The sequence below is a fragment of the Poecilia reticulata genome, linkage group LG14 (assembly GCF_000633615.1).
Source record: "Poecilia reticulata strain Guanapo linkage group LG14, Guppy_female_1.0+MT, whole genome shotgun sequence".
NCBI classification, from domain to species: domain Eukaryota; kingdom Metazoa; phylum Chordata; class Actinopteri; order Cyprinodontiformes; family Poeciliidae; genus Poecilia; species Poecilia reticulata.
In genome coordinates, this window is record NC_024344.1 from 5,813,469 (window position 1) to 5,841,096 (window position 27,628).

Genomic DNA, 27,628 nt, shown 5'->3' on the forward strand with positions numbered 1-27,628 from the left:
AGGATGGGATGAATGACAAATGTATAACAGTGAGGTGCTTAGGGCGAGATGGTGAGGAGCTGAAGGAGACAGAGGTCAGGATCTAAAGAGAAAAAGACTGGATTAAACACTGAATCCACAAAAATCTGGCATAAAGCTTAATAAGTTATTTCCTTTTTTTTAAATTAATCAAAACCATCCATGTATAGCCTAAAAATAAAAAGTGAGTTTGTAGAAAAACAAAAACAACAACAGAATATAACAGTTGTAAAAAGCACTTACAGTGAGAGTTAGTATTCCTCATTCACACACATATTCAAGTGTAAAGTGTGGTTTAAAAACCAATTAACCTGGCAATCATGTTTTTTGGACCGTAGGTGGAAGCTGGAGTACCAAGAGAACTCAATGCAGATATAGAAGATACAATTTGAAACCCACAAGGCAACAGTGCCATCCACTGTGATACTGTGTAGTTCTATACTGCAAACGAGTCTAAATGAATTTCATCTAATAAATGGATGAATTTTGCTAAAGAAGTTGCAACACACAGAAGCAACTTCTGGCATAATATGAGTGGATATTTGGTCACTCTTTTTAACAGAAATTGTATAATTTATGCCAATTTCTTGGATTTCTGGTACAGATCTGATATGCTTTTAAGCATAGACGTTTAGTTCAAATTCAAGATGAAGAATTTAAAAGAAACGCTCCTTACACTTTTCCTTTCTCCCTATGTGCATGACACCAGTGCAACTGGCAGAAAAGCAGTCCCTCAGCATTATACTGCCACCAACATGCTTGTAGTACCATGAGATTCCAATGTCTTAACTTGACTCTTTTACCATTATGTCCAAACAGCTTAATCTCCTAGATTGTTCTTGAATGTCCCAACCAATGTTCTTTGGGAAATTTACCCAATATCCTTGGGGTTGTGTGTACATTTTTAAGCTTGTCATAATAAATTCAACCATGTCTGGATTAGGGAAAAAAATCTAAAATGTGTTTAAACCCAATTCTTGCTTATAAAATCTACTGAATTTGTTCAACTAAACCAATAAAGGTCTCATTAGGATGCTTGGCAGGCTTCTGATCTGCTGCAGTCCAGTCATCAGCCTCCACATACATATATGTCTATATATAGAGCTATCAGTTCTCATCCCCTTCACACCGTTGACAGCCACGTGCTCCGAGTAGCACAGAGTTTTAAACTGCATTACTCTGATATCCAGCTAAAGAAATGTCAGTGTACTAAGATAAACATTTAACTAATACTGAAATGTAAAGGTCATTTCTGAAACCTCCACTGTAGGTGATAATTACTTACGCTACACCTTATTCATGCTAACTTTGTTTCTGATGAAGTTCCTGCAGTATGACTAAAGCATAGATGGTCATTTGCAAAAAGAGCTAATGCTATTGCAAATCACTTTATCAATCCTTAGAAAGAAAAATCAAATTTTTTCCTTAAACTAAGAGTTAGCCAGCTGTATTAATATTAAAGCTGCCCTCAGGAAAAACAGGTGTGGGAGAGAAAGTTGTGTGAGAAATAAGGCTTCACACAAAATAGGTTGACAAAAGCAAAATGTACTCACCTGAATGCCTGCTTACAGAAAGGTGCTTCTCCTTTTTCTTTTATCTGAGCACTCAAAACTCTTTGCATTGTTAGTCACAAAGAGCGGGGGGTTTAAATGTGATGTCATCACAGTCTTAAGCCAAGGAGGGCTTTACTGGACCTGCCGCTGGTGGCATTAAACGACAAGACCTCACATGGCTTCTGTGAATGACATTCCTGATCAAGATTATGTAGAGCCAAGCATTCAATTATTATGTTGGAACAAATTAAAATAAAGGACTTTAGCAGAATTTGCATACAAAAGCTAAAAAAAGCTCTTATCCAGTGGCAATGCATACGTTTTGTGTGCACACTTTAACTAATCCTTTGTTAAAGAACAACAAGAAAGTCCTTCTTAAAGTTAATCCACAAGAAGTCCTTTTTGCCGATTGTCACTATCCAGGGAACAATACAGACTCTTAAAAAACTGCTCTTGTAAGATCAGACCAAAAAGCACCCCGAACAGCCACACACCATTCCCATGCTGAGACATAGTACCGGCAGCATCATGCTAAGGGGTTTCCTCTATTTGTCTGGGGCAAGAACGCTGATCAGAGCTGAGCCTGCAAATGTTCAATGGATGTGAATATTTTTGCTAGGCATTGTACACACATGAGCAGCCAATGTAATTATGTGCCTGCTGAGATATTTAAATCACTTTATCTTCATCTCTTGGAAGCAGAGCTCATTAGGAGACGGTTGGAATGAAAGCATCATCAGATTTCAGCATCTGAGCTATGAGGAACAGACACATGCAGATGGACATATGGACACAGATCATTCGTCTCAGAGTGTATCGTCCAGATTCTGTACACACACCCTGTCTGTCTCCGTCTCCTGTTATGTGCCCAAACATCAAAGAAAATAGCTAAACAATTTTGTGTCTCCCTTCAATTGAATGTGAATGCAAAAGTCTCTTTACACTGACACTCACTCTTCTAGCACTCAGAATATCAGAACAGGAACAGCCAGTTATGTAAGCGTATATACCAACCTTACATGGATGGAGATCCTGTGAAACATTCAAAAGAAATAGAACATGAAGCATGGATTTTTGTCCCCTCATGTTTCTTTTCATTATCTGACTGTACCTTTCTGTAAATGCACGGAGAATTATTTTAAGGAAATAAGTGCTTGTGCCACAGGGTGGAGGAGCTGATGCCGAAATAATTTGTTTCTTTATATAACTAAAAGAATAAAAGCCTTGAGCTGAACAACAGAAACACAAACAGATAGCTTGGTCAAACTGGGACCAGACCACAGTACGGTTCCAGAAAGGTGAGAATGTATCAGACTCAGCCAGTTAAAGGGAAGGGTGGACAGCTTAGAGGTTTGTTATAATATGGGTGATTTCAGGGAGGGAAAAAAGGTCAAAGGAAGGATTTACGTAAGAGCTGTAAGCACAGAAGAAAAGTACACCAAATGCTTTGTGAAAACAAAAGAACTTTGCCATGGGCTTTTTGCTCACACAGATAAACATCACACACAGTGAAAAATGTCAGTGAATGTACATTTTGTTATTCAACCATAAGCATGCACAGAAACTCTCAGAACAGGAACGTGTGGTTAACTGGACAGGAGATCATTCTTAATATTGTCCAAAAAGCATTCACACTCTTTAAATCTTTTAATATTTCCTCAGGTTGCTGCACCAAACATCCATGCTGAGAGCTTTGTGAGATAAACATAACATTAAGACATTCCTATGAAGTAAAAGAAAATAAGCCATCAATCCCACTTTTTAACAATCCGAATCAGAAAACTGTGCCTGACTGAGTCAACACTATTTAAAGGTATAATTTCTTCTCACTCACATTGTTTTGGTTTATTGTGTATTCTCCAGGCACATGGTGTCATTTTATAAAACAATCATGTTGGCATGTTACCTTCAGTTGGTTGCTATGAAAAAGCTCTTTATATCAAAAGCAACTTATGAGAAATTTGACTTTAGATTCAAATGCCTTGAAATAGGCCTCTGTCTCTTTAAGAACTTCCTACCCTTTCTGCACAACAAAGCTTCTGCATGATGCTGATGAGTGTTTGACTGAGAAGTAGTTTGACTAGGTGTTTTGGGGCCTAAGGTATTTGCTAATTGCTGCTGCCACTAGTCTGGAGGAGCTGAGTGGAGGAGCCGCATGCAGGGTGCTCTGTGGGATGACAAGTTGGCTGGGGACTGGAGCTCCAAGGCAAAGCTTTGGGTAAATATGCCAGACACTGTATCAACAAGCATTTAGGCACCCCCAAATGGTTGCCATGGGAGATTCAAGGATTTCTCAAACATTCATGAATAAATCAAAGCAATACACTGGGTAGGTATGTGATGAGGGAATCATTTTATAACATGATTTAAAGCTCATCAAAGCCTCTTTATGATTTTTAAGGAACATCTTTCATGTGCTTTTCCTTCAAATTTCAATTTCACTCTCTTTGTTGTCAGTCCACAAAACAAAATCTCAATCAAGCAAGGTGAAGTTTGTATTTGTAATGTGATAAGTTGCGAAAAGGTTCAATGTATAGAAAAACTTTAGTAAAGCACGGCCCAGTATGAGTTATAGTCTAAGACTTATTAAGGAATGTTCTTGGAATTCACCTGTCTGGATCCATCTGAACTCACTTACTCAAAGATCTAATCAATGATAATTGGGTCTACGGTACTATATAGACCTTTATTGCTCAGAGTTGTAAGTCTGTTCAGACACCTAAGCGACTCAGCCGTGCCGTTGAGCATCATCATCTGCCTCTTACGCCAAACTGTCACCACAATGACAAGGCAGAAAAGCAGTGACGCCTGACTGGTGACTAACGTGTAACTTTCATCATGTGCAGTCCTCTGGCAAGAGTGATGCACCTTTTTGTTTCCTGTCAACAAACAGTGGGGGACTGAGTGACATGAGTGCAGCTAAAATGATCAGCCTGTGTGATCTGATCTGAGCTGTGTCTAAACGTTCCACAGGAAGCGCCTGTATCCGCATGGCTTATAACAGCGGACACACAGGTGTGCGCTGCTATTGCTGCGTGCTGTTACTTCTGGGAAACAGAACTAGAAACACAAAAACAAGCAAAAATATGAGGTTCCTTTCAAATTATAAACAACCTTTTTTTGTAAGAACCCTGTAAAATCACTAAAAGGAACGTATGGTGTTCCATAAAAATGACTGGACACAACATCCTGATTTTATAGAGCATAATCGGAATGAGACATTTAGTAACTGTTAATTAACTGTTTATTACACTGGCATTGCAAAACTAAATCCTACAGAGTTTTTTTTTCTGCATCGTGTGACACACCGTGCCTCTTTACAATACAGTTTCAAAGCTCCAGAGGACTTTGCAAAGACAAACGGCTGTGAGGGGAAAAAAAGGAACACTTCATGGGTCAAAGGAGAAATCTGAGTAATGCTTGTTCTTTCCAAAGCACTAAGGGTATAATTAATGTTTCTGATTAAGCAAATAATTGCACAGACACAAAGAGGAGTAATTCATTAATCTAGCAACTAGCATGGATTTAATTTTAATATTTTGTCTGTAAAATGAATTTATAAAGCCTTTAAAAACCCTGGACCGACAAACTGCTGTACAATAATCCAGACAGAGATAATAATATAACTGGTAAACAAAAACAGAGATTAGAAGCTAAAAAGGATTCAGCTAAAACACACCATTAACATAAAATACACATTTAAAATAAAATAGAGACAATAACCATAAAACTGATGCTTAAGAGGAAGCAAAAGCCCTTTCAAAGAGGTTAAAACTAATCACATTAATCTTCAGTTCACAGACTATGACTACTTCAAAAAGTTTAACTTTTGATTCAAATGATTCTGACTTGCTGTGATTGACAGCTGTTTCATATATTTTGTAAACAAAACAGGCAAAAATATTCACATTCAATCTTCATATGAATTGAAGGTAAAATATACACATAAAAAATTTAGAAACTCAATTTTCACATTCATCCTTTGCCTGTGTGGACTGTATTTTACATTTTAAGGCAGAAAGGTGCGAAAGAGATCCTTGCATGCTTTGGGGAAAGATTGAGATAAAAAACTTACTGAAAAAAAAGACTAAAAAGTAATTTAAGCTCTTAAAGCAATCACTGCTGTGAACCCCAACAAGAGCTCTGATTTCCCAGCTGAGCTAAAGCCATGCTCTTTGTCATATGTCACTAAATTGAATTTAATTAGTTTGGTTCAGTACTTGTTTCATGTAGTGGTGAATGTCAAACATTTCCAAATGTTTAGGCTTCAGCTAGAGGAAGTAGAGAGGTAACACCTGAGCCATTGATCAGATAGTAATTAAACTGAAACATCATCACACATAGGACATGTTGGTCAAAATGACCAAGATTATCGCTTTTTCAGTAACAATCTCCATGAAGAAGGAAAGTCACTTGAATGCAAAATGATGGTAGTTTTAGTCAGTGCATGAGAGAACCAGTGATTTTTTTTAAAACAAAGCAGCAGCTGTCTGACATTGACAGCATCAACACACAGTGTTAACTAAGCAGAGAGGTAAATATAGCTGCAGCACAAACAGAGCAGAAAATCCCGTCATTACAGCGGCGCTGGCAACCGTTCATCACGTTTCACCGCTAGGTTTACATCTCCGCTCGCCTGACTCCCACCGCTCTCATGCAGCTCCCGGGACATTCCTCCCATGCCAGCTAGGCATTCCAGTCTTTGCTCAGCCTCGATCAACCTGAGGTTTCCCCTGGGTCACAATTTTAACATCTACACAAAAGTCCTCGTTTGTCTTCCCAACCCATCTGCTCATGCATCTTTGAAAGTGTTCTGCTGTAGTCATCTTCTGATTTAATATCAGGGTAATGTTCTATTCATAGCAGCTGCTTCAAGCCCATCTAAGGTTCTGCACCAGCTGTATTTTAGATACCAGAGTTAGGAAACCACATCTATTTGTTTTATTTCATGAAGGGAAACTTTTCAGGAGGTCGTTAAGCTGTAAACACAAATTCTACTGCTGTTTTGTGAAGCTTGTGAAGTGAGTGGGTAGCTGACATTTATTCAACGTCCTCATACTAACTAGCTCAATCCATATTCTCAGCTGCCACCACCTTGTTTCACAATGGAGACTTTGTCATGCGGAGGCTTTTAAATGCAGACAAAGTTAACACAGTCCCATTAGGATCTCACTGGGACAGATCACCTTTCCCCCCATGTTTGCAGTGTCGCCTACATGGCAAAGTGCTAATGAGATTTATTTATCAATGGCTTTGTTATCACATCTCTTCCATAAAATATCAATAGTCACTTGGTAACTTCTTTAGTTAATATTCTTCTTATCCACCCAGTCAGTTTAGATGTACTGAATAGAGCTTTGTGACAAGTTCAATGCTTGGGATATTTGTCTATAATTGCTTTATACTTTTTCACATCCCTGACCTGTCTCCTGTGTTTGTCTTCTTAATGTTCTCTAACAAAGCTCTGAGGCATCCTGTTTAAACAACAGCTGGATTTATATTGAGATGAATGACACACAATTTGACTCTATTTATGAAGCTTGTGAAGATTGGTTGCTGTGGATTTTACGTAGGGGTATTCAAATAAACGGGACTGAATACACACTGATGCCATGCTGATCAAATTTAAATTTACAAAAACTTTGGTAATTTTTTTAATTCTTTTAATTCACAATTATGTCCCACTTTGCGTTGATCTGTTACATATAATCTCAGTCATAATACATTAGTTTGCAGTTAGAACATAACAAAGTATGAATAAGTTAAGCTGGTGTAAATACTTTTGCCAAGTACTGTATGTGTGTTTGAAATCTGAAACTATATAAATCAGCTACAACAAGGTAGATTGTCACCTGACTTTAGTAGAGACACGGGCATAACATATTTCAATTTCAAACTCTGATGCAAAATCATTTTTAAGGTGTAATTTCAGAAATCAAAAAGTTTTCTGAAGTCAACAACGCCCACAAAACAAAATTCAGACCTGGACTTGACTCATAACCGCAACTAATTTCTGCACTTATCTTTAAACACAGCCAGCTTAGTGTGATATAGATGAGGTAACATATTCATATTTCACTGCACAATGGAGAGCTGTCAAGGGGCACTAAATGGGCCTCAGTGTTTCTCTGCATACAGACAACATAGGGTGTGTGGATTAGCCAATGATTTGTAAAAGGGAAAAAAGAGTGATGTGACAAAAGGGAGCCATGACAGGAGTAAAGACTTTTCTCTTTTATCAAATAAAAAAATGGCATGGTATAAGGTATGATGATAGAAGAGAACACTAAGTGGGGGTGATATGAATGGATGAGAAAGATTCACTTACAGTGTGTCCTTTAGAGATAAAGATGAAGTTTCAGTTTGTTCTCCTCCAGCGGGAGTGGTATCCGTTTGCTAAACCTGGCATTGCCAAAGCCAAAGAAATACACCCCACCAGAGATAGGCAGGAAGAGGGGGTGTGTGTGTGAGAGAGAGCGGATTGACGAGAAGGCAGTTTGGGATCCTGCTTTATTGCATGTGTGTGTGCACTGTCAGGAGCGGAAAGAGACTGAGAAGGAGAGAGAGAGAGAGCAAGAAAAAAAGATGCAGAGAGCTCGAACGAGCTGAGTGGCTGGTGTGAAAAAGGGAGGGAGCTCGACGGTCCAATAGTGAGCAAGATGATCTGAGCAAACAGGAGATAGCAACAAAGAGACAGATTTATTTTTTTTCTAAATCCTGATCACACTCTGTGTGTTTTCTCTATATTTTAGATTAGGATGGCAGAGGAAATGAGAAACACCCAAAGCATCAAACAGAAAGTGGGGGTTGATCCATTTGCTACCCTCAGCCGAAAGCTTCGGCCCAAGATGTATTTCTCTCACGCACAGATTGGAGGTGCAGGGAGACTGATGGGAGGAACACAGGAGATAAATCATCAAACCCTGCTTGGGACTCGAATAACAGATTGCTAGAAGGTTGACAAATAGAGCGCAGCTTTGAAGGCTGAACTGAAGTGCCGACAGAAAATAACAGAAAACCAACATATAAGGGTTGCTCCCTTTTTATGTGTGCTTAGTTTTAAAACCTTGTATAAAGAAAATTGTCAGCAAAGCAGCATTAATGAGCCGTACAGGAAGTCTCCGTGCGTGGACAGCTAAGACATGTGCAGCATCCTGCCTCCTCAGAGTGTGTGTGAGATGCTTGTGTGCATAAGCATGGGGGCGGGGGAGCGGACCATCTTTCTCGGGATTTTGCTGCGGGAGCACAATGTTGCCATGGAGACTGCATCCATTGCAGCAGAAAAACGCAGATGGATGGCCTCCCTTTCTTGCCTGATGTGGTCCAGGTTGCCTCTCATCCCTGACCTGCAATTCAGAAAAACCTGTCCTTTTGACTTTGTGGATAGGCGAAGGAAAAAACTGCTCCGGGTGTGGACCAGCCTATGACTCAGACCGCTGACAAACCGCTTATGACAGAGGTGAAAAGGCCTTTCTGTTGAATTATTACAGAATGTTTAATCACAGAGCATCATCTTGCACAACTGGAGATTTAAATATTGCTCTAAATATGTCAGGATAGATAAATTAAAGGTAAATCAATTGCCATACTTCCTGAATGTAATCACAGCTCATTGGAGAGTAAAAGCTCTCTGAATGCATGCTAATACAGACATCATGGTGACAGTAGGGCACACAATCAATATCTCATTTCTAAATCCAAGACATTAATTTCAGTTGACTTTAAAAGTGAATAAAGACAACAGGTAAGAACATATATGGAGGGAAATCCCGTACAAACACAACATGACTCATTCTTTTCTGAAATATGACCTGTTCTGACATTCCTCAAGCTCAACTTGTTTAATTTGCTAGATGATTTAAATTGTTTCCTATATGCATGTTAAGTTTATTTATATATGCTTAAACTCTGATACAGCAGCCTGAGGATCCTAAAGATGATAGCCTTTCAACTTTCTCACATTTTATCAGTTATTTTACTGAAATTCTTTTGTGATAAATCAGCACCACGAAACAAATAATTGAAAAGTGGAATAAAAATGGTGTTCACTCCAAAAAAATACATTCTGAGAACAATAGTTAGGTAATCATCAAAACCAAAACAGCACATTTTTGAAGACCACATTTTGTTACTGTTTATATTTTGATGTCTCTTGACTGATTCTTCTTCCTCCTATGATGGCTAAACCCATGTATCCAGTAGATGGGTTAAAATGTGTGCAAATTTATTTGCTGAAAATAATATAGTTTTCTTTATTATTAATTATGTAAATTGTTTTATTTATTCTATTATTGTTGTCATTATCATTAGCACATTGTCTGTACATCTAATTAACAAAACAACATTTGAATCAGTAGAATTTCTTGCAGGGTTGCCAACGTATATTTACTATGCCACGTCTAAATATTTCCATTTCTGACACGTATTCACTGTAATTTGATATCTTCTCAAATTATACAGTAAAACAAAATCCACAAATCTGTCCTTTATGAAAGTTTAAAAAGAACTGTTCAAAGAACAGCAGAGAAAGTCATTTTTACAGTTCACCACAGGCCAAGTAGAGAATACAGTAAAAATGTGTTTTTTTTTTTGTGGTAGAAAACAAACACTATGAATCACACTGACCACACCACCACCATGGTGAAATATAAATGTGACAGCCTCAGTCTGTGGAGATACTTTTCTTTCTTTGGTGAACCAGTTTAGAGTTTATGGAAATATAGTTTGAGCAAAATAGAGAGCAAAGCTGTCAGAGGCAGAGAAAACTTGAAAGTTCACTGGCTATAACTTTTGAATCTTCTCTGAAGAGTCATATCAAAATGTTGCAGTTCAGAAGTGAACACTTCAATGTCTGTTGCATCTTAAGTTGATTTTGTTTCATGCCACAAAAAATTACATCATCCGTATAGATGGAGTTAGAGCTGCAACACTGAAGATCTTAACCCATCTTATTTCAAAGTGATTTGGTTACAATTTTACATAAGTTGTGACAACATATTCTACTTCTGAAGGGTAGAGAAATAGGTGTACTTGCTACAACCAACCAGCAGACAGTGTAATCTGTTAACACCTTAATTTGCTTTTACCTGTCCATTTTGCTGATCACTGGGTTGCTGATGAAGGAGAGCAGTTTATCCATGCAATCTTCTTTCCCTAAGAGGAATAACAATACAAACTGTATCAATAAAGTACATCAGATGTAGTTAAAAAATGTTTCAAATTGTACAAGTTACTCCCTTTCAAAATTGTAAAGTTAGGTTCTGAAAAAAATCAAGAGCTTGATGCAGATTAACGTAAATAAAAAAGCGCCATCTAGTGGTTGAATGCAGAAAGAATCCATAAAAAGCCATTTGTGTTTTGAGGAGGAATATGTGTTTAAAATGTCATTTTACGAATAAAAATAGGTGATCAGACTTTATCCTTGATTACCTGCAAGCAGCGAGATGCCCACTGGTGCATGAAACACAAGAGCGAAAGTTGCGCTCGAACTAAAGATAACAGTGAGCAAAATATGAAAAGATTAAACAAAAATTGCATACCACAGGTCACAAAAGCATGTACAGGCATCTTTTGTTCCGTATTTATAATAAATGCTGGACCATAAGGGCGCGAGACCTCGTGGCGCAACGGTAGCGCGTCTGACTCCAGATCAGAAGGTTGCGTGTTCAAATCACGTCGGGGTCAAACTCATATTCTTTAAGTATCCACGTTCACTATTTTTTCTTAGTATTTTGGAAAACTGACAAAAACTTTTCGACTAAATTAAGAAAGCGAAACATGACTCTTTGCACTTCGACAAGTATTACGAACATTTACAATAAATAACTTTAAAATTTGTGAAGAAAAAAAAGTGTCAAACAGATGAACTGGTTTAGAAATAAACTTGACCTAGTTTTTAAATACCTTTGTTTTTCATTATTGTTGTAACAGTTCCTATATGTATTGCTAAACAATGACAATACAATGCAATTGGAAAAATTTAAATAGTGACATTGTTTAATGTAGGCCTATAATAATAATGTTACGTCTTTTTTAGGTTTAAAATATAATTGTAATTTACAAATGGCTAACTTTTACTGATATCTATAAAACAAGAGAGAGAGAAAACAACGTTAATTGATGTCTTTTTCGAGGCGTAAGGTCTACAAAATAAGTTGGGGCATATTAAGTAGATTTCTTACGCATTTTTGTCTACTTTAAATCTAACCGCACCCTCGTAAATAGTTACATGCCCAAAGTGTTAATGGTGGATTAGGTTACGCAGCGGATACCACAGACATGACGTAGTGATTTTGGGATGTTACCATGACCGTGACATTCAGCTGTAGGAGCACTTAAAAAATAAACAGTATTACTAAGTACATGCTAGTGGCTATTTATGAAAACCAAGCTGTCTTGTAATCTTCAACCACATTACCTTATAATCTCGAAGACAATTCTTGGTAAAAACGCGCAGGAAGGTTATACTTTCAGGCTTTACCACTCCTTTGTCTCCTTCTCTCTTCAGTCGTAGTTTTCTTGTGCGTCTCCGTTTTGCCTCCCTTTCCGTCTCACATGCTCAGCTTAAAAGCTTCAGTCCAGCATGACTGCCTTTCTAACTGGGTCCAAGTTTCTCTCTCCCCTCCGTTCATGCCAGTCTCATCTTTCACCAAGAACACTAGACTCTGAATGCACAATTCATTAGCAGAGCCCTGTAAAGAGTGAAACTTGGCTGAGACATAAGGTTACCCCCTGTCCTAAGGAGCAGACTCACATGAGAAGGTCCTTAGCTGCACTTGTTTTCCACCACAATGGCCTGATTGTATTTGAGGGTCTCATTTTACATACAACAGGCCAGTTTCTCCTTCTGCTGTCTCTGCTTTTGTAAACGGGTATGCTTTGAGCTTTCATTGGTTTTCTAAAGAGCTTGTTTTTAAGAGAACCCTCCATGGTGAATCCATGCCATTTTTTTTATTGTTGCAAAACCTCCCTCTTTTTAATCAAATAATTAGTCAAAAATGCCAAGCAACTGTAAATGTCCTTCCTGGGAACTCAGCGGTGGGTGGAATAAATATGCATTGTATGGGCAGAAAGCCCATCCTTACTCTAAAAGTTAAAATTCATGATTGCATAAAATGGTTGCCTAGGTAACACAAATGAATGCCTTTCAGGTTCCAGTTTTGGTAGTTTTACAAAATCTTGTTTCAGATGCACTAAAATTTAATGGGTCCTACAAAAGCATGCAGCCGTACGTTCTGAAGGCTGGATGATGGCTTCGCTTTAAATGTGATTTAAGTTTTGTTTACTACAAGTGCATTTAAAACAGGCTGGTTAGACACCCGCCTACGTTAATTGTTTTAATCAAACTAAACTATGTTCTGTTAAATTGCTAATATTCAGCTTTACTGCAACCAACATAAGGTGTTGTGAGAAAAGGATGAATATGTAGAAAGCAATTTCTTCTTCCCATAGCCTTTCATAGCAGAGGATCTGTGATGCTCTGGATTCAGAAAAATCATCTGACATTGGTAGCATGAACTCTGAAGTACCAGCACATTCTAAAAAAAAAAAAAAAAAAAAACTTTACCTGAGCCAGAAAATTTTTAAATTAATCCAAAACACACATCTGTGTGATTTTACATATATATGATCAAAAACAAAAATCAACTTTCATGTCCATCTCAGTCCTCAGACCTAAATCCTCTAGAAAAGGCTAAGGTCAAAAGATTACATGAGAGGACCTTAGTTAATCTAGTGAGACTGTGTGAGAAGAATAATTAAACAAAAACATAGCACATAGTGGGTTGGATTACAAAAAAAGATATGTATACTACCAAACTAACAAATTGCAAGGGTTTATCAAGGTTAATAATGCAAAGGGGGAGAGTTCTGAATTGCACTTCCAGAGATATATTAACCTGAAAAGAAGTGCACATTAATTACTTATACATGGTAAATATCTTTTTATTAATGTACAATAAAAAACACTTGCATGGATTTCACAATTTGTTTAGTCTCCCTTCTCCCCCAAAAGAAAAAGCAAAAGGGAAAAAAAAAAAAAAAAAAAAAAAAACACCCTCAGAGTGCAAAGCAAGTCCCCATTTGCCGTATGCCCTCTAAAGGGTAAAAACATGACATAAAAAGACAAACATTCAACATTAGCCATATAAAACACAGAAAAACTGACAAAGCCTAGTTTCCATCTTTAAAACTTTAGACTAAGAAGTGAATCATTTCATGTTTTCTCTTCCAAATTGCAGAGTTTACTTCTGCTTCCAATACGTTTAAACAAAGACTTTAATCCAGATGACCCCTCAGCATAATTTTCCACCTTTCTGTCACTTCTTTCCTTTATATCTCCCATTTTTGATTCAAAGGAGAAGGATCTTTGAGACATGCTTCTCTGGAACAAGTATCTCAGCCGGAAGCCCATTCTAGGAGAACGGAGGGTTTCATCCACGGAGGCCGACCTGAGCAGTGGTGCCTGTGACAATGCTCTCTGACGGATGCACTCAGGAAGGGAGGCAGATCCTCCAGATGGAGAAGTCAGACTTTCCTGACTACTATGAGTTTTCAAGTTGGTTTCATCATTCTCCCAGACTCCATCATCAGGATCATTTCCAGAAGACGATGATGATCCTCTCTGGGCTTTGCCTCGCAGGGCGTTGCTTCTTGGAGACCAACTTACGGGGCTCAGAATAGTCCATGGAGATCCCACAGTACCATTACTGGTAAAGAAGTAGTCCCTAGTTCTAGGTGAAGGGGTACGTGGAGTACTAGCCTCACCCTGTTCTCCTTTCGAATGCCGAGGACTCCCCGGTACCTTCTCATCATTACGGCTGCCTTTGACATTTTGGTAGGAAAGCACCTTCCGGGTTATCTCACGCATCTTTTCGGCTTCTTCCTGCTCCAATTTTGCCAATTCCATGTCTTTAAGTAGCTTAGTTTGTTTCTTCTCCGGGCTGTCTGTAGTTTTGCAAGGAATTGGCATTTCTTTTTGTGAAGTTTGAGAACAGGATTCAGAACGCAAGCCTTTAGCCTGGGGTTGGAAATTCTTCCTACATCTGCTTAAACCAGACGGGGGTTTGGATAGAAGGTTGTGCAGCGCAGACTCCAAGCATGAGTCATCTGTAGGGTCAAGTGCTGAACATGATGCCACAGAGCGTCGTTTAGCAGCTACTTGCATGCTCTCCGAGCGCTTGTGTCTATGTTCAACAGCTTCTCTCTCTCTGTTCTCCTGCAGGTCATGTAGAAAGAAAATATTTCATAATGAACCAACCCTCCAGAAAGCAAAACCAAAATAAAACTCAAAGTTATGAAAGGCTCAAGCCACTGAAGGATTACGTTATGATCTTGTAATAAAAATGCTGGATATTGATCAATCTTTGGTCTTCTTACCTGTACAGCTTTGTCAAACCGTTTACAGAATGAGTAAAAGATGGAACAACACTCTTCAAGTTTGAAGGTAGCTGGGTCTTCACAGAAGTACCCTGCGACAGCATCGCTTAAAGCCTTCAGCTCACTTAGGGACAGGTCAACGTCTGCAAGCATAGAATCTGCCCTCTGTCAAAAAGTTATAAAATACATGTATAGATCTTAGTTCTTTTAAAAGGTGAAAATTTGCAAACAAAGACAGCATTTTTTTTTTTTTACCTTCAGAAATTGTTCTATTTGTTGCAAGAGTCCAGGGTGTATGCTGCTAAACAGCTTAACTTCTTCCATCTTCTGGATTTCCCCCTTCAAGTCCTTGATTATGTCATCTTTACAAATTCTTTGGTAAAATTCAGATACAAACTTGTTCAATCAGATTAAGTGAAAGAAAAAAAGTAGGATAAAAACACATCTAGAGGGTAACCTTGATGCCATCCCAATGTGCCCAAGTTGGCTGGGAAAAGTCAGCAACTCTGCATCAATCTCCTCTGCTTGCTGTGGATGGCAAAGAAAATAGCTTCGTAAGCAAATTGACAGGACTGGAGTTTGTGCATCAATGTTTTTATCTCAAAATATGGCAGAAACCCTTTTTCATTCACGAATGAATGTTAAGGCATGCAGAACGTGGTCAAATAAATTAAAATAACCATTCACATGCGTTAGCCTAGGAGGACACTGTTAATGGTACAATGAAAAGAGATCAGGCAGTTAAAGCCGTAGATTGTTGATATCAAGATAAATTCACTGGCTCACCATTTTAGCATTTCAAGAGAATTAATTTTCTAAGACAAAAGGCAGCAGTTCTTTGAGCAACACACAGTGCTAGCTGTACCCATCAGCTGGTAACCACTCTGATTTTTCCAACAGGGGCGTTATAAAGGGAGCCGACAGACAAATTGAGATGGTGTTTATTAACCCCAACCAGAGTCACTATGAATTATCAACATAAACCCAGTATATCAAATGCGTGGTACCAAAGGACAACATTTAGGCGCAATTTGCAATGACCTATTTTTCTTAGCCATTACACTATGACTATGTAAAACAGGAAGTCTTTTATTCAGTCAAAGTGTGTAATATGCATGTGCAACATTTTGCCGAGGTGACCTGATTCAACACATGACGCATACTGAGAATGAAAAGAAATGAGAATGACTACAAGCTGGTAAAATTAGGACAAATAGTTACTTGGTAAGTAAATTAAATTGTCCTAATATTAAGCCCCTGATGTGCTATGGGGTATACCATGCAGAAATTTCCCCATATTCCAGCATATTTATTGGAAAGAGGTTTAATGCATTATTCTGTCTCATTTTTTCAGGTGTAATGTTGTGCGAGGTTACCAGCCCCCATGCCCTCCGACAATTCTGTGTTTACAGTACTTTTGCTTAAAAACAAAGAAAAACAAAAAGTAAAAATAAACCCATAAAAATTGAAAAGCTTCGTTGTTTTTACCCCAGACACGTCTAGATTTATTTACAATATTACTGTACAAGTGCTATTAGGAGAGGAGTCTGCGTTGAACATAAAATATAAGTACTTGCTTCATCTGTGTTTTTATGAGCCTCCAACTCTTAGGAAGGTCTCCTGCTTGGCATAACGGATCGTGCAGAAAGGAAAAACGTACATATGCGCATATTTAATTAGAGGCGTATCAAGGGGTTTGATATTATGCTGTGAATGCTCAATTCTGCTTTAACCAAGATGGACAAAGAAACTGCATTTCAATTTGTACATACTGAGTTTGATACACCTAGTTTTACTTGTGGTAGCACCATTTTCCTCACACAACTCTATGTGATCTTCATGGAGAGCAAGTTTGTCACAAGCTAAACCAAGTAACTTCATTGACAAAAAATATTTGAGATTAACCTCTTGCAGTTTCATTAATTTATTTGGAAGTGCAGCATAACTTATTGTGCCTTCATAAATCATCTCTATCCCAATTCTACACTTTACCTTGGCAACATAGTGCATGAGGTTCATGCCAGGCTTGTTGGCTTTGGTGTCTGCCAAGTTGAGCAGGGAAGCCACCCTGAATCCTACGGCATTTGCACTGTAACCACCCTGAAGGAGAAAGTTTTTAATTTATTACTCGGTTAAGCGTTTTCACAGAAGCATAACATCCATTAGTTAATACAATGTAATAAAAAATGATTCTACAGGAAAAATACCAACAGCGTTCATGTAATTCCCAGCTTTCAATACTAGTCGAATCACCGAATGGAGGTCATCGCAGTCCAACAGTTCTAATGTAGGAGACGAAAAAGATAAAGTAGGAACATGTAGGATTGTCTGCAGCTCGAAGCAGGTGAAATATTACCATTAGCTGCTTTGGTCATGACCGCAATGGCATTCTTCACTTCCTCCATGAGGGGAAGGAACTCCTCCCTCAGAAGCATCATTTTTAGATGTTCCCCGTAGCTGAATGCAAGACAGACGAGCAAATAAACATTTTTCGCTGTTCCAAAAAAAAAATAATAATTTAACTACACAAAGAACTATCAGAACCAAATTATAAAAACAGTACAGTGAAAGTCAGTTGATACCAAGACCAAAAGATTGATCAATTTTATTGTAATTTTGATAACTTGATGTTTGCAGCAACATTCAGTTAAATATTTAAAAACAGACTCACCCATGGACTTTAATGAGCTGTACCATGAACTGGTCTGCCTCGGGTAACACAGACAGTTGACCTCTGTATGACTGCAGCTGTTTTACCTACATGTTGACAAAATGATGACCTACCGTAAAAAAAGAGTTCAGATATCGCTTGTGGAATACTTTTGCATTTAGACATTTACATAGTTATCAGGTATGAAAAATGATTCTACAGGAAAAATACTAACAGTGTTCATGTAACTCCCAGCTTTCAACACTAGTCTAATCACTTAATGGAGGTCAATGAAAACCGATTTCATGTTTGTAAATTACTTCATTTTATGTTAGTTTACATAAGTAACTAAAGGTTGCATAATGTCTTGTTTTCTTGTCATTGTGCTTAGCATGTTATCTCTGTGGGTACAAAATAAAACAACTTCATCACAGACAGGAGATTTCAAAAAATTAAAAGAAATACTCTACTTTAAATTCATCAGTAAATAGGGTAATTTTGGATGTACTCAAAAAAAATGTTGCCACAAACTATTCCACAGAACCATAGCTCTGCCGTATTTTTGTTTTGACTCAATGTATGCATCGACAACAGGAATAGAGTTCCTGTTACCTCACTTTCTTCTGGTAGAAGCTTACAAAGCTCTTTGAGTTTGCCATTTCCAAACCTCTGCCAGTTCCCCTGACGAATGTCCTCCACTATTTCACTCACAGGCCTACAGAGGGAGACATGCACACGACCAAAGTTAGAACACAAATAAAACAAAGTGTTTATGGTATTATCAGTACAAATATGGCTCTTTTACACAACTCTTGCTCTGTAGTACCGGCAGAACACACTCACTAAACAATATGCTAAAGAGCAATCTCAACACTGATTAAGAACATGGCATTCAATAAACTTCAACAATGAGAAGTTAATAATTTCACATTATGGTTCATATTTATGAGAGATGTTGATTTAAAGATTTAAATTATCTTAAATCCACTAATAGGAGATTTATTGCTTCAAGTATGACCAATTTCTAAACTCTTTATAGCACATAAAAATGGATAAACACTCTTTACACAAAGCCAGATTGTTTCATCTAATGTAAAGCAAATAAAAAATGCCCACAAGGTGCACAGCAGCTGACACAGTTTCAGTTAGACTAATAGATCGAAGCTGACATCATCGCAGCACTTTGTGAGAGTCACTTTGGTATACAAATTGAGAACTGAACATACAAGGTTATGTATTTATAGACTGAGTGTGTAAAATCAAAGTTATAATTCCTTATTTGAGTGTACAGTCAAGGCCAAATAAAATATTTTCTAAGTCTTTCGCAAAGTGATGGAGAAAAACCATCCTGTGTATTTACTACTTCTATTCTGGATTATTGCAATTTTTTACAATCAGGACATTGTAAAAAATTGTTTATATATATATATATATATATATATATATATAAAAATAAAACAGAAATATTGGTAAATAGTCATCAGGTCTTTCAAAAGGCTGCAACAAGAGTTTGGATGCAAGTTAAAAAGAAAGATCATATTCTTCAGTATGAAAGGTATGCACAAAAATCAAGAATATGAATTATGGATATTGAGTTGACCATAAAATAATTTGCACATATTTTTCCATTTTTAGAAGAGCTAAATTAACCTCAGAAATTAAAAATATACACCTGGTGCGGGGAAAAGCAGCTTGTGATCATATTGGCCAAGTACATAGTTGTCATGAAAAGCATGAATGCACAGCACATTGAAATACTAAGTAGTGTTGCACATCTATAATATTACAAACATTGATAATGTGATGGCAATTGTAAACTGAAATATTTGTGTATTTTTCAGTTTGTTTGTTTCTTTTCTTCAGCTCACTGTTGAGTTCAGAGTAAATTTGGAGTTAGAACTTTTAGTAGGCTGCCCTCTAGTGGAACCAACTCCCACTTTCTTCCAGATATGGCATACACTCCATCATCATGTAAAATTAGGCTTAACATCTTCATTTTTAGATGATAAAATTTAAAACAGTGAAGTTCAATGTGTTTTCTCTATACAGTTATGCTGCTAAAAGAATAGGCTGCTCTTTGTTATCACTGACGACTTTAAATGTGTTTGTTTTATTATCTACAGAAAGTACTCCAGATCTTACAGCAAGTTTGCCTGCATCTCATTACTGACATTCAGCTCTAAGTCAGTAGAGATAGATGGCCACCCCCAGGCACTAAAACACTGCAGTCACATTAAAACCAGAAGAAATGACGGCTCATTCATTTTATGTGTGACCCTTAATTGCTGCCATAACGCAAGCGACTAAACCAAAATGGCAAATGGACAAGTAACTCCTCCAAACCTCGAGTGTAGCAGTGGAAAACTGCATTTTATACCATTTAAACTACAAAAACCTCAGTAACTAGCTACTTATATTTATATTTCTGATCACATATTTTTAAACTTGTTACTATGATACTGGTTGAATAATGTATTAAACAGTTTAGATGTTTTTGCTAAATGGTCTAAAGTGACGCTTTAAGAAGGGATTTCCATGTATTTGCATGAGTTCAGCTGAGATAAAGCCTTATGGTTGGGTAATCATTAGCACAGTGGAAGTGACTCTTGCATCCAGATACCCATGACTAAAAGTCTGACCGACCTCAAAGCACAGCTTAAGTCTTTTAACTTATTTTGGTTATTAAGACTCTTGTTCACCTTACATGTTTCAGTACAGAGTTTTTCACAGCATAATTTCTACCATATGCATCTGGCTATTACAATATTAAAGACCCAACATTACCTTTTGAAATGTCTTAGGAAGATCCCGATATTCATGCTTCGCTTAGAATCCAATATTGTCACCTAAAAACAAAATGCAGGGTAAACTGAAACAAGGCTAAAAAGATTGTAGATATCTCTACAATCCAGAAAATATCAACATTTGCGGAAGCTGGGGAAAAAAAATCCAGACTGTTTTACTTAAAACGGTTCCGCACTGATAGTTGTGTGGAACTTAAAAAAAAGAAAAGAAATTACTTCCTCCTGGCGTCTTTACTACTTCTCCTATTTAGATTATTTGCAAGCTCATAAGAAAAAGAAAGTAGAGCCTGTATGGAAAATAAAATCAGTTTCTTATTTGTACATATCCATTAGTTACCTGAGAGTCCTGTCCACACAAGTTCATCCCATCACTTTTACTTAAACTGAAGACTTTTGAAGCCCGTAGCGATGCCCTTTTGTCATCATGACTAAATAACTCTTCCATGGTTTGTATATTCAATACCAGGTCCCTCTGAGTCCGTTTGGATGTCCACACGTTCAGCTTACCCAACACATGATGGTTAGGTAGTGTGTCCCAGTTCAGTTTTTTCATGGAACGTCTTTGGATGTCACAAGAGCCAAAGGATGCAGGAGGTGGAGGAGCTGGAGGAGGAGGAGGAGGTGGAGGGGGTGGGGGTAGTGGTGGTGGTGCTTCTGTACCATTAGCTACAGGAGATGGTTGGACATTCAACTCTTCTTGAGCATCCGGCACAGATGGAGGAGAGGGGTCTCTGGATGAACAACTGGGCGAAGTAGGTTTTAAACTCAGCATCCCCTCCATCTGTTTTTCCCCTCAGATCCAAAGGCAAATGGTAATTTGCACCTATTCATCAATCAGAACTGAGAATACACAAAAATAGTAGTTTTATTTTTAAAAAGCAGTATTTTTTGACACATAAACATTTACTTAGCTAGTGGAAATATGTGAATATACTACGGTGTTACAATAAAAATATTTTAATGCACTGAACTGATCCAACTTTATGTATTACAATAGCCATGCAGGAGATTCAACTCCCATCCATAAAACACATTCAAAGGAAACGCAGAAGAAAAGTCCGTTAGCAGAGCTGTGTGTTTGAAATATTTAATGGGTACCTCTTTAAATAGGCTTTTGTTGATATATATGTCATGAAAGTTCAAGTCAAACAATCTATTCTTAACGGAACATTTTTCAAAATGTAATTTACCTGGTTATTTTAAAAATGAATCATTCAATATAACAGATTTAGCAAAGCATTTTTCGAGACATCTACGGAATTTTGTTATTCTAATAGAAAAATGAAGTTGTGACAAGCGACTTAAAATGTTTAAATACGACAATTAATGCATTTATTCCAACAATTTTAACAGGACTCGCTGTAATCTGGCCTAAAACATGTCTGAATTTTTTAAAAATAATATCATGTACTTACAACGCTTTTTAAAGCCTGACTAGCTTTATGAAATTTGGCGTCGTTTCCTCCCTGAATGTCATGTGCCAGAAACAACAGTCACAGGTGCAGAGAGTCTCTAATCAAATTCAAGTCAGTTCCCAAATACAGGACCGCCCTCAAGATAAGAGGCGGATGGGTCCGCTCCTTTTTCTGTCGCCGGCACACGATGTGGTGCCTGGAGGGAAGGAGAAGTTAAAACAACAGCAACAGTCAATGGTTAGTGCCTCTTAGACAAATAGATAAGTGTGCAGCAAGTGGACTACATTGATTCTTGGCTCCAGTCATTAAATTGAAAGTGTATTAGGTATCTAAGATTTGTCCTTATGGCAGCTGGAGGGAACACACAAACTCCATTTAGAAAGGCTGGGATTCCAGGATCTTCTTGCTGCATGGACTTTATGGACTTTGTTTAAATTGGTTGGCTTCTTGCCATAAACTTGACTTTTAAGGCAAGTAAAATCTAACATAAAGCCATAATTACAGCTACATCTAAAAAATATATATTTTGTTAAAAGTGCAATATTTCCTGCCAATCATCTCAGAAAGTTCAATTCATATTACCAGTATGTACAATCTTCACAGAGTAATATATCCCGAGCTTTTGTTTCTTGGAATTTTTATGATTGTAGCTTACAGATAAAAACCCAAAAATATGTGTTAGAATACTGTGAAACAGATTAATGATGTAGCATTAAGTCTTTTTAGGAATTCACTAAAAATTACATTATTCCTAATGTTATTCATTAGAAATGATGATGCTAAGAAAGGGAAAACAGTTGAAAAGAACAAAACTCCATGCCAATGATTGGTGTATGTACATTTTTAACTCAAAACTCTACTTGATGACACATAAAGGTCGAACACAAAACGTGGTAGTTTATCTTTTAATTACGACTTTTTTTTCCTCTGCATTGCAGTCCTATGCAGGATGGCTTTGATTTTTGTGACAAGTCAAACCTCAAAACACCAATGAGACCAAGTTCAAAATTACTTCCTCAATGTTTTATTTGACCAATTCCAGATGGTTCCTTGTCTCCATATAGCAAAACGCATTACAACATAAATACAACAATGACAAAAGCCAAATAAAATACAGACAGTTTGAAAGTGTGAACTTTCAATTTTGCTCCTTTGGGTTGGAGTTGGACTTTTGAGGTGCAATTGAGGAATGAAGGCAGAGTATCCATGACAACTTCATTTATCATCATAAATACCTGAATTTCAGTACAGTACATCAGCTCAGTCTACAAAACATTTGCTTATACACAAATAAAATATATATATATATATATATTTATGTATTTTTAGAAATCTTGGCTTTCATGTGGCGACACTTCAATCTTTGCAAGAATGTTCAAGAGTTATTTTTAAATTCAGCCATTTCCACAACTATGGAACAAAAAACCTGTATTGCCATTCCTTTTACTGTCCGATAAGGAACCCCAAACAAAGCAGTTTGGAAAAAGGGATCACATTTTATGTATTGCTTCATGGTAGTCAAGCAAACCAGGAGCTCGACGGTAAACTGATATAAAAACGTCCTCGCCTTTTAAATAAACCCTCGACTCCTCCATCATTCTCACCAAGAGTGCCACATGACTAGTAAACTCACTTTTGATTATGCTTCTGCCAACTTGAACGTAACAAATTACACTATGCCAGTCCATGCTAGGTGACAAACATGGCTGACAAGAGCTGACCATTAGTGAAAGCGCACATATCTACATTTCAGGATTGTTATCTGCCATGCAAATAGAGAACAAGTAGCTGGAGGAATGACACATTTACTGTGACGTGATATCATAGAGAGGCTCTCGTGAGCACAGAATCAGTATTCTTAGCCCATATTATTTTTGACTTTGATCATTTTATACAAATGAAATTGATGTTTTTGGGTGGTTCAGTCAGCGATTTGGTCATTTCATCGTACTGTATCGCCATCTTAAGTGTCATGTGAAAAAGCTTAGCTTTTGTTTTAATAAAAAGTGACAATTTCAACAAAGCAACACTGTGAATACAATAAATAGTGATATGTAAAAATTCAACTCTTATGCTAATGCTTCCATCAGTGATTGTTTTCTTCTGCAATCTTCACTTTTCATATTTTCCAGAATGTGATACTAAAATGATCTAATTAGTAACACTAGATAGCCATCGTGATCAATTCTTAATTCAGCAGAATCAGAAGATGCGACAGTTTTTGTCAAAAGACGCATAGTTGTTAGTTTCACACAAATATGACACGGACAATTCAAAGTATCGATAGAATAGAAAAAAAATGTAATAACTTTTTATGTGATACTACTCAGTAAGAGTTAACTAGTGAAGTGGCTCCAGTCACATCTCTTCAATCAAACAGATTGTAAAAAGACACGGGCATATTCCAGTGTGAAAACCAATCGGGTAGTAAAAAAAAAGGAAACAATACCCACGTAAACAAGGCAAACAAGGTCAGCCTCCACCTAACATCTCAATCTATTCAAAACCCAAGGAAGGCTGTGGCAGTGCTCCTTAAATGATTGTTGCATATCTGAAAGTTGAACAATTTTCCTTGTTAATGAGTAAAGTCTTTGATGGAGAACATGCTAATTTATAGTAATACTCTACAAATATCTTTGAAAGTTGAAGTAATTCTTAATTTTAAATTTACATTGATTTTAAATCTCTAGATATTTGTTTGTAGTGTACTAGAAATGGACATGTGTATTTATAAACAGTTTTAACTTTTTTCTTGAATATATATTTTTTATCACATAACTGGTTCCTCTCAATAAGCTGGAACATCATTGAAAAGCTATTTTAGCAATTCAATTTGAAGTCAAACATATATAGTAGATTCATAACACAAAATGATACAACTTGAATATTTATTTGATGATTATGCCCTAAACCCACAGAGATACTCAATTAAACTCTTTGTTTTTAAACCCAAATAAAAGCATTTTTCATGCAGAAATGTCATCTCCCTCTAGGCTATAGACTCTCTATGGGGTTAAAGTAAGGCCAGTTTGACGATTAATGAAGCACAGTGTTACCATGGCGATTAAAGCTTTTGGCAGTGTGGGCAAAAGCTTGGCAGGTATCAAGACTTGCTGGAAAATGAAATCAGCATCTTCGCTGTTTGCCTCCTGGTAAACAGCTGCTATGACACCAGAATTGAATAGTGGAAAATTAACAGCTATGTCTGTAGTTGCTTGTGTATCTTTTACAATGTGACTTTTTCCATCCACTCAACTTTCCATCAATGTGTTTTGATACAGCACTCTGACCAACCAGGCTCTCCAGCAATGGCCTTTTGTACCTTATTCTCCCCTTGGAGGATGTAACAGTTTGCCTGTTGGAAATAATCTTCTCACTAATTGTTTAGGCCATAATGGTTCTGTTAAAAATGATTTTTATTTGTCTTTTATTAGTCTAAGCTAAACTATTCATTAGTTCCAACAAATAATCATCAAAATAAACAGGTTATTGAGATATATCACTGTGTGTAATGATTCACTTTCTGAATGAAATTACTGAAATAAATAAACTTTTGGACAATATTCCAATTCATCAAGGTTTACTGGTTGCTCATAAATAAGGAGGCACAGTTGGGGAGTGATGAAGGTTAAAAGGTTCAAAAGTAGTGTTAAATTACAGTAGTGTTTTAGTACTTTTGCCATTTTCTTCTTTACAAAAGTCTCTGTTACTAAGACTGCGGAGTTTTACGATAAACTCCAAGAATCGGGAGCACTTAGAGGAGTACAATAACGCCCATAAACATGACTAACAAGCACACACCACAAAGTAGGTGCAGAGATAAGGAAGGTGTTTACATTGAGCGGAGAAGAGGGACAAAAGGTGAACAGTTAAAATGAAAATAAAAAAAAAAAACAGATCACAAGGAGAAGCTGAAGTGGATAAAGGAAGTTGGAAAAAGAGGCACAGAAAAACCCCGTTTTTTTAAACTGGCCACTTAGTTTTCTGATGCATTAAGTTCATGAATAAATCATCCATCCATCAAAAAAAAAAAAAAGATCTCAGCATCTTCATCCACCAGTTTATCTCAGTTTGTTTCCTTCTGTAGTGGTCCTCTGCAAGCTGGGTGATTTCAAAGGTAACAGGTGTAGGTGGTTGAGACGAAGATGGCAAGGATTCCCGCAGGGCCTCTCACTGCTCTTCTAACCAGGAAGGCTTGTCGGCCCCTGGGGGCCTCAACTTTATGTTAAACTGCTTCAGCGTTTGCTCCAGCTGCTGCTGATTGCCAGCAAAGTACGCCGAGATGGCATTATGGAAGAGAAGGAGCTGCTTATGCATTACCTTCACCTGATGAAGGGGAAAAGGAAAATCATATGCAGGTTTAGGTTTGGTTTGATCAGATCACAAAAACAAACCCAGCATGCCAACTTTTTAGCGTTTAGAAAACAACGACGATTTAGACCTACAACACAGACTAACCTTATTCTCCTCCAGAAATTTGAGTTTAATGATAACATCTGAGCGAAGGCGTTCATACTTTTCCTTCTGAACTTGGTACTGCTCTTGTGCAGCATCTATACGGGCCATGGTCACTGCATCTCTGGGACCCAAACTTAGCTCCTCAAGGTCTGACCGGTAGGCATCGAACTCCAGTCTGAACACAAACAAAATGAAAAAGAGAACATACATATATTTAGATTCAGAAAAGGATATTCAAATATACAGAGAAAAGCTAAACATCCCTGTACAGTAAACATTTACTTCCAGTACAACAATACTTAATATGTAAACTGTTTTATTACTCTCCTCCCACTAGGAGGCAGCAACTGCATGTTATTCAGTGCATCACTGACATGCTTTCTTAATACTGCATGTTTGCAAGAAAATTCATAGATAATGTATATATACACTTAAAAATATTAACAATATGTACATAATGAAACCATATGTGTATCTTTCAGTAATGAAAAGTTAATTTTAAGTAACAGTGAGTGCCATTTTTAATGAGGAAAAAAAAGGAGAAAAATGTGTTTTAATAGTTTGTCAGAAGCAGCACATTTATTAGCAACTGTCTCAAACTAGCATTTATTTTTGGTTTTTCAACAAAGATCTGTATAAAGTTGTTTTTCAAGTTTATCAAATTGACAGAAGCATTTTTCTACAGATCCATTAACTGAAAAAACATTTTAAACACGTCTTCATTTAAAGATAAAGATGCATGTATTTAAATCTGCTTACCTCGCATTTTCATACATCCTGATTGTCATCAGAGTGTCCTCCATTGTCTTATTGACTAACGTGTTAATGCTGGACACAAAGAAGTTAATGGCACCAAGTAAAGTCTCCCCATTCTTACACAGTAGTTTCTGGGTCTCTGCATTGTAGCCAAACTCATCCTGTAAAGAAAGGAGTGAGTTCCTCATTGTGTTTTAAACTAATACAATTTTACATTAAAACATTCAAGAACAGTTGAACATGTAAAATGCTCATTTCTGAGGACTCACTCGTAGCTCTGGAGATTTCTGACTGAGATCAGCAAACGTGTCACCCAACGCGTGCTGTGTCTGCACCATGTTGTAAAAATGATTGGTCAGCGCTTTGGCCAACCGCAGCACATTTTCATATTTCCTTTTGGTGTCCCTCAGAACCTCTATCTGAGCCTCCAGCTCCAGATCCACAGTCCGAGAGCCGCGACCAAAACGCTCCGAGATCATTTGCTTCGTACACTGAAACAAAAGAAGCCACAGAAAGAGACGAATAACATACTTCAGTTCGTTCAGTGACTGTTTGTAAAGACAAATGAGGCAGTCTAGGTTTGGAAAACCTGATATT

The 27,628-nt window shown here is 37.3% G+C and overlaps 3 protein-coding genes and 1 non-coding gene across 13 annotated transcripts in view; 1 reads left to right on the forward strand and 3 right to left on the reverse strand.

Moving 5' to 3' along the window:
• trim3b (tripartite motif containing 3b) overlaps nucleotides 1-12,197 on the reverse strand; it is a 32,181-nt gene extending 19,984 nt beyond the window's left edge. The window contains exons 1-3 of one of the 4 annotated variants that reach the window (XM_008427269.2): nucleotides 11,989-12,197; nucleotides 11,001-11,059; nucleotides 10,658-10,724 (exon numbers count right to left, since the gene is read on the reverse strand). The gene's annotated coding sequence lies outside the window, so the exon portion shown is untranslated. Of the gene's footprint in view, nucleotides 1-7,899; nucleotides 8,120-10,657; nucleotides 10,725-11,000; nucleotides 11,060-11,988 lie in introns of those variants that run through there. The other 3 variants (XM_008427270.2, XM_008427265.2, XM_008427271.2) reach the window with 3 other exon arrangements.
• trnaw-cca (transfer RNA tryptophan (anticodon CCA)) lies at nucleotides 11,184-11,255 on the forward strand. Its single transcript has one exon. It is a non-coding gene; the product is annotated as a tRNA-Trp (tRNA).
• Nucleotides 12,198-13,604: 1,407 nt separating the features above from the next.
• Nucleotides 13,605-21,989, reverse strand: fhdc3 (FH2 domain containing 3). Its single transcript, XM_008427264.2, has 12 exons — nucleotides 21,818-21,989; nucleotides 20,740-21,242; nucleotides 20,383-20,444; nucleotides 18,211-18,313; nucleotides 17,620-17,705; nucleotides 17,305-17,405; nucleotides 17,160-17,230; nucleotides 16,941-17,048; nucleotides 15,406-15,476; nucleotides 15,204-15,321; nucleotides 14,949-15,113; nucleotides 13,605-14,787 (listed from the first exon to the last, which is right to left on the reverse strand). The coding sequence occupies exons 2-12, from the start codon at nucleotides 21,181-21,183 to the stop codon at nucleotides 13,786-13,788; spliced, it is 2,331 nt and encodes a 776-aa protein (XP_008425486.1). The 5' UTR covers nucleotides 21,184-21,242; nucleotides 21,818-21,989; the 3' UTR covers nucleotides 13,605-13,785.
• An 829-nt stretch (nucleotides 21,990-22,818) lies between these two features.
• Nucleotides 22,819-27,628, reverse strand: part of arfip2b (ADP-ribosylation factor interacting protein 2b) — a 54,346-nt gene continuing 49,536 nt past the window's right edge. For all 7 annotated transcript variants that reach the window (XM_008427255.2, XM_008427254.2, XM_008427258.2 and 4 more), the window contains 4 exons: nucleotides 27,301-27,522; nucleotides 27,035-27,192; nucleotides 26,276-26,450; nucleotides 22,819-26,143 (listed from right to left, as the gene is read on the reverse strand). In XM_008427255.2, coding sequence (XP_008425477.1) covers nucleotides 25,988-26,143; nucleotides 26,276-26,450; nucleotides 27,035-27,192; nucleotides 27,301-27,522 — 711 coding nt within the window. In that variant the 3' untranslated portion in view covers nucleotides 22,819-25,987. The remainder of the gene's footprint in view (nucleotides 26,144-26,275; nucleotides 26,451-27,034; nucleotides 27,193-27,300; nucleotides 27,523-27,628) is intronic.

Excerpts from the sequence above, each read along its gene's own strand:
- fhdc3 (XM_008427264.2), bottom strand. The coding sequence starts at position 21,183 with ATGGAGGGGATGCTGAGTTTAAAACCTACTTCGCCCAGTTGTTCATCC. Across the intron at positions 17,706-18,210 it reads TTCTACCAGAAGAAAGTGAG|GTAAAACAGCTGCAGTCATA; the intron begins GTAACAGGAACT and ends GTCAACATGTAG. Across the intron at positions 14,788-14,948 it reads GGTTTGACAAAGCTGTACAG|GAGAACAGAGAGAGAGAAGC; the intron begins GTAAGAAGACCA and ends CATGACCTGCAG.